The 3,801-nt window shown below is 62.6% G+C and overlaps 1 protein-coding gene across 1 annotated transcript in view; it reads right to left on the bottom strand.

Annotated features, from left to right (window-relative positions):
• Positions 1-383: 383 nt before the first annotated feature.
• Positions 384-3,801, bottom strand: part of ISLR2 (immunoglobulin superfamily containing leucine rich repeat 2) — a 3,819-nt gene continuing 401 nt past the window's right edge. Inside the window, exon 2 of the mRNA XM_007446664.1 lies at positions 384-2,632. Coding sequence (XP_007446726.1) covers positions 384-2,624 — 2,241 coding nt within the window. The 5' untranslated portion in view covers positions 2,625-2,632. The remainder of the gene's footprint in view (positions 2,633-3,801) is intronic.

Here is a 3,801-nt window from a genome sequence, read left to right as displayed (position 1 = left end):
CCATAATTTCTGCTCCCATTCCTTCTGCCTCCCGAGCCCGCCGTGGAGCGGGCTCGGGGCGGATTTCGCAGATAATTGCAGTGGGAACGGAGAGGCTTGGATTTCGCCTCACGGTCAGCGGGTGGTGTCTTACACAGGGAGGGAGGAGCGGGGAACTGTGCTCGCCATGGAGGGGAATTCAGCCCACGAGGACAATGACCGTCGTGGGTGGGACTGGTAAAATCGTCCCACTCCCCACTAGAAGTCCCCAGTGGTCAAGGTTAGGGGGTGGTAAGGGGGTGGAGTAAGTGAAAGTTGGGGGTCATAAATCCTGCCAGCCCAAGGCTTCTGCTCCCAGGCACCCCAGGTGGGGGATGGGAATGGGCTGCCAGACGGGCTGGGGGTCAACCCGCTGTCTGCCTGTAGTTGCCGTTAATCTCCTGGGCGATGTTGACCGCTTCGGCACCCAGGGGCAGCCGATCACTGTACTCGGAGCCCGCCTCGAACTCCTCTTGGTTGGCCTTGGACTGGGACTCCACCAGCGAGCAGGCCGCCAGGCTCTGCTCCCTCTGCAGGCCCCCACCTGGGTCCCCCTGCTCTGCTTCTTCGTCAAGGCCCGCCCCGGGGGTCTCCTCTGGCTCCTCGCCGCCCGCCTCGCCGCCTGCAGGGTAGCTTTTCTCGGACTCGAGGTAGGAGGCACGCGGGTCGAAATCGGCGGCGATGCGCTTCTCCATGGGATCCGGGGCCTGCGGCCTCAGGATAAGACGGTAGGGCTTGCCCGGATGTTTGGCCAGCAGATGGCAGCAGGCGGCGCCCAGCAGGGGCACGGTGGCCAGCACCAGGAGGAACACGCTCACCGCCACAATAACCAGCAGTGAGGGCAACTCTTTCTTGGTGGCGAACACCACTTGCACGTGGCAGGCCTCGCCTGCCAGCGCCAGGCACACGGAGTAGTTGGTGCCGGGCCGCAGGCCTCGGAACCAGTAGGCGTTGACGCCCTCCTCTACACGCGACCACTGCACTGCTGCGCCGCCCCCCGCCGGGCACAGATAGAGCAGACGCAATGGCCGCCGTCTGGGCCGCCCTGCTCCCGCAGCCCCGCCGGGCCCAGGGCCCCATCTTGCCGCCAGTGGCGTCAGCTGCACCCGCGCCTCGCGCTCCGCCACGTCCAGCGCGATGACGCCCAGCTCAAAGACATGCGGCTTGAGCTCGGCGCTCTGGTTGAACGCGTGGTTGGACACGTACCGCGAGGGGTCCCCGTGGCCACAGCGTTGCTCCACCGGGTCAGCTGAGACCTGGTCTTCTGCCTCTTCACCCTCACCTGCCTCCTCGTCCCCCTCCGGCCCCGCCTGTGTTTCCCCGAGGACGCTAACCCGGCCCAGGCCTTGGCTTTTGACTTTGCCCTCGGGCTTGGAAGGTAGGACACTGTTGCCCCGGGCTTTGGCTGTGGACTTACGCTCAGAGGTCGGAGCCTGCCCATCAGGGTCTCCCCCTGCTCCAGGAGCGTGCTTTGGGGGCCCTGCAGCTGCCACTGCCACGCGAACTGACGTGGAGTTAGCACCCAGCTCGTTGTGGGCACGGCATGTGTAGATGCCTGCCTCCTTGGCACTCAGGAGGGGCACCAACAGGGAGCCGTTTGTAAGGGCCAGGAAGCGCGGGGTAGCTGGGGGCGCAGGCCAAGCGGGTGCTGGAGTCGGGGTTGGAGCCTCTGTCTGCGTTGGCCCGTCCCCATCTCCTTCCTCCTCCCCGTCTTCCGCTCCGTCCCCGTCGTCCTCCCCGCTCAGGATCGGCGGCACTAACACTACGGTGCCCCCCGGGATCTGAAGTTGCCATTGCAGGCGGGGCGTGGGGTGTCCTTCGGCGACGCAGTGTAGCATGAGCGTTAGGCCGGAGCGCAGGGGGCTGCCCGGCGCCTCAGGCGGCGGCTCAACACTCAGATGCACACTGGGAGGTGCACAGGACAGGGCGGGCAGGCGGTGCACCGGCACCCCCTGCAGAGCAGGAGGAGAGGCGCACGCGATGGAGTCGGGCTCGGGTAAAGAGACCCGGGTGCTCGCAGCCCAGGCCTGTAGCCACACAAGGCTGCAACCGCAGTGGAAGGGGTTGTGATAGAGTTGCAGATGTGACAGCGCGCTTAGCGCATCGAAGGTGCCAGGAGCCAGTGTACGAAGCCGGTTGTTGTTGATGCGTAGGGAGCGCAGGTCGGGCAGTGCACCGAGTGCGTCCCGGGGCAACGAGCCCAAGCGGTTGTGGTTCATCTTGAGTAGCTGTAGAGCGCTCAGGTTACGCAGGTCGCTCCATGGGAAGCTGGATATGAGGTTGTGGCTCAGGTCGAGGTTCTTGAGCTGGCTCAGCACCGCCAGCGAGCCCAGCTCCACGGTGCGCACCTCATTGTGCGCCAGCCACAGCGACGTGACCTGCGTGACGTCGGCGAAGGCCCCACGCCGCAGCACGGTGATTTTGTTCGCCGACAGACTAAGCGTGGTCACGTTGGCTGGTAGTCCTTCCGGCACCTCGCGCAGCTCCTTGTAGGCGCAGTCGGCGAATTGGTGCGCGTACTTGTCCACACAGGCGCACGGCTCTGGGCACGCTCCGGCCACTCCTAGCAGCGCCCAAGCCAGCCACAGGGCCCTCAAGGGCACCATCGCGGATCCTGCAGGTGGAAGCCGGGGGAAGAGAGGAGAAGGTGACTCAGTGAGCCCCAGCTTCCCTTCCCTATCCATCTGCCTCCTCCGTAAACCCATCTAGGGCAGGTCCCAGGGCTGCGGTAACTTTCTCCTCTGTGCCCAGGAGCCTCTCTTAGGCACGAGTTGGAGCTCAGTAAAAGTCTTGGGATTCAATGCTTGCTCCCTCTCAGGGCCCTGACTTCCTTTTCTAGCCGCCTCGTACCTTGCTCTTTTTTCTCTACCTATCCCATCAGCCTGGGGCTGAGCCCTCCACAGAGTGGGCTGCTAGCAGGTCTGCCCTGGGCTTTGCATCGAGCCCTGACTATGTTTCTAAGCCTTCGTTTAACTCAGTGAAAGGGATACATAGAAAGGGTATTTTTGTCCGTGACCGCCTGTCCTCCCTTGAACTCTTTGTCCCACGGCACGGCACTCACCCACACACGCCCATACAAGCGCACAATACAAACACACGCCCAGGCACCTGCCATCAAACCGACAACTTCTGCAGGGGATTAGGGGTTCACAACACATTTCCTAGACATACAAACACAAAGACGCCCAGACACAGACACAATATATCTGGAGACCTCATTGTTCTCTCAGCTGAACACAGCATTTGTCCAGCATTCTCCAACACGGGGCAAAGTGCTTTCCTGTTCATTGTGAGAATTGACAGACACCAGGGCACAAGTCCTCACACAGACCAACCCACGCAGAGGGACACAGGCAAGCACTTGTGCCTGTACACAGCCCTCTCAGAGTGAAATCCCAGCAGATCAGCAAATGCTGAGAACTTGCTGCAGGTGGCAAGAGGCTTGTGACCAGGGAAACAGACTAGTCAGGTCCCTCTTCGATCGCAACTGAAGCCGCCTGCCCTGGGCTGCAACTCCTAGGAGGGGAAAACCATCAGGGCCCCTCGATCAACCTTCCTTCTGAGGAAGGAGGTCCTCCTCCGAGCCCGGACCAAGAGCAACGGAGGGAGGTCACTAAAGATTCTCGCTCCCCACTCTGTACCTTCCCAGACGGCTCCCGTGGGGGCGGGGGAGTCCCTAGCCGTTGGGTCAAGGGGGCTGCCACTAGCTAATCAAGTAGAAGGTTCAAGATTCTGCCTCTTTTCTGCAGCCCACAATGCCTGAGGACAAATCCCCCCCCCCCC

Source organism: Lipotes vexillifer, unplaced genomic scaffold (assembly GCF_000442215.2).
Source record: "Lipotes vexillifer unplaced genomic scaffold, Lipotes_vexillifer_v1.1 scaffold242, whole genome shotgun sequence".
NCBI classification, from domain to species: Eukaryota; Metazoa; Chordata; class Mammalia; order Artiodactyla; family Lipotidae; genus Lipotes; species Lipotes vexillifer.
This window is presented reverse-complemented; position numbering and strand designations above follow the sequence as displayed.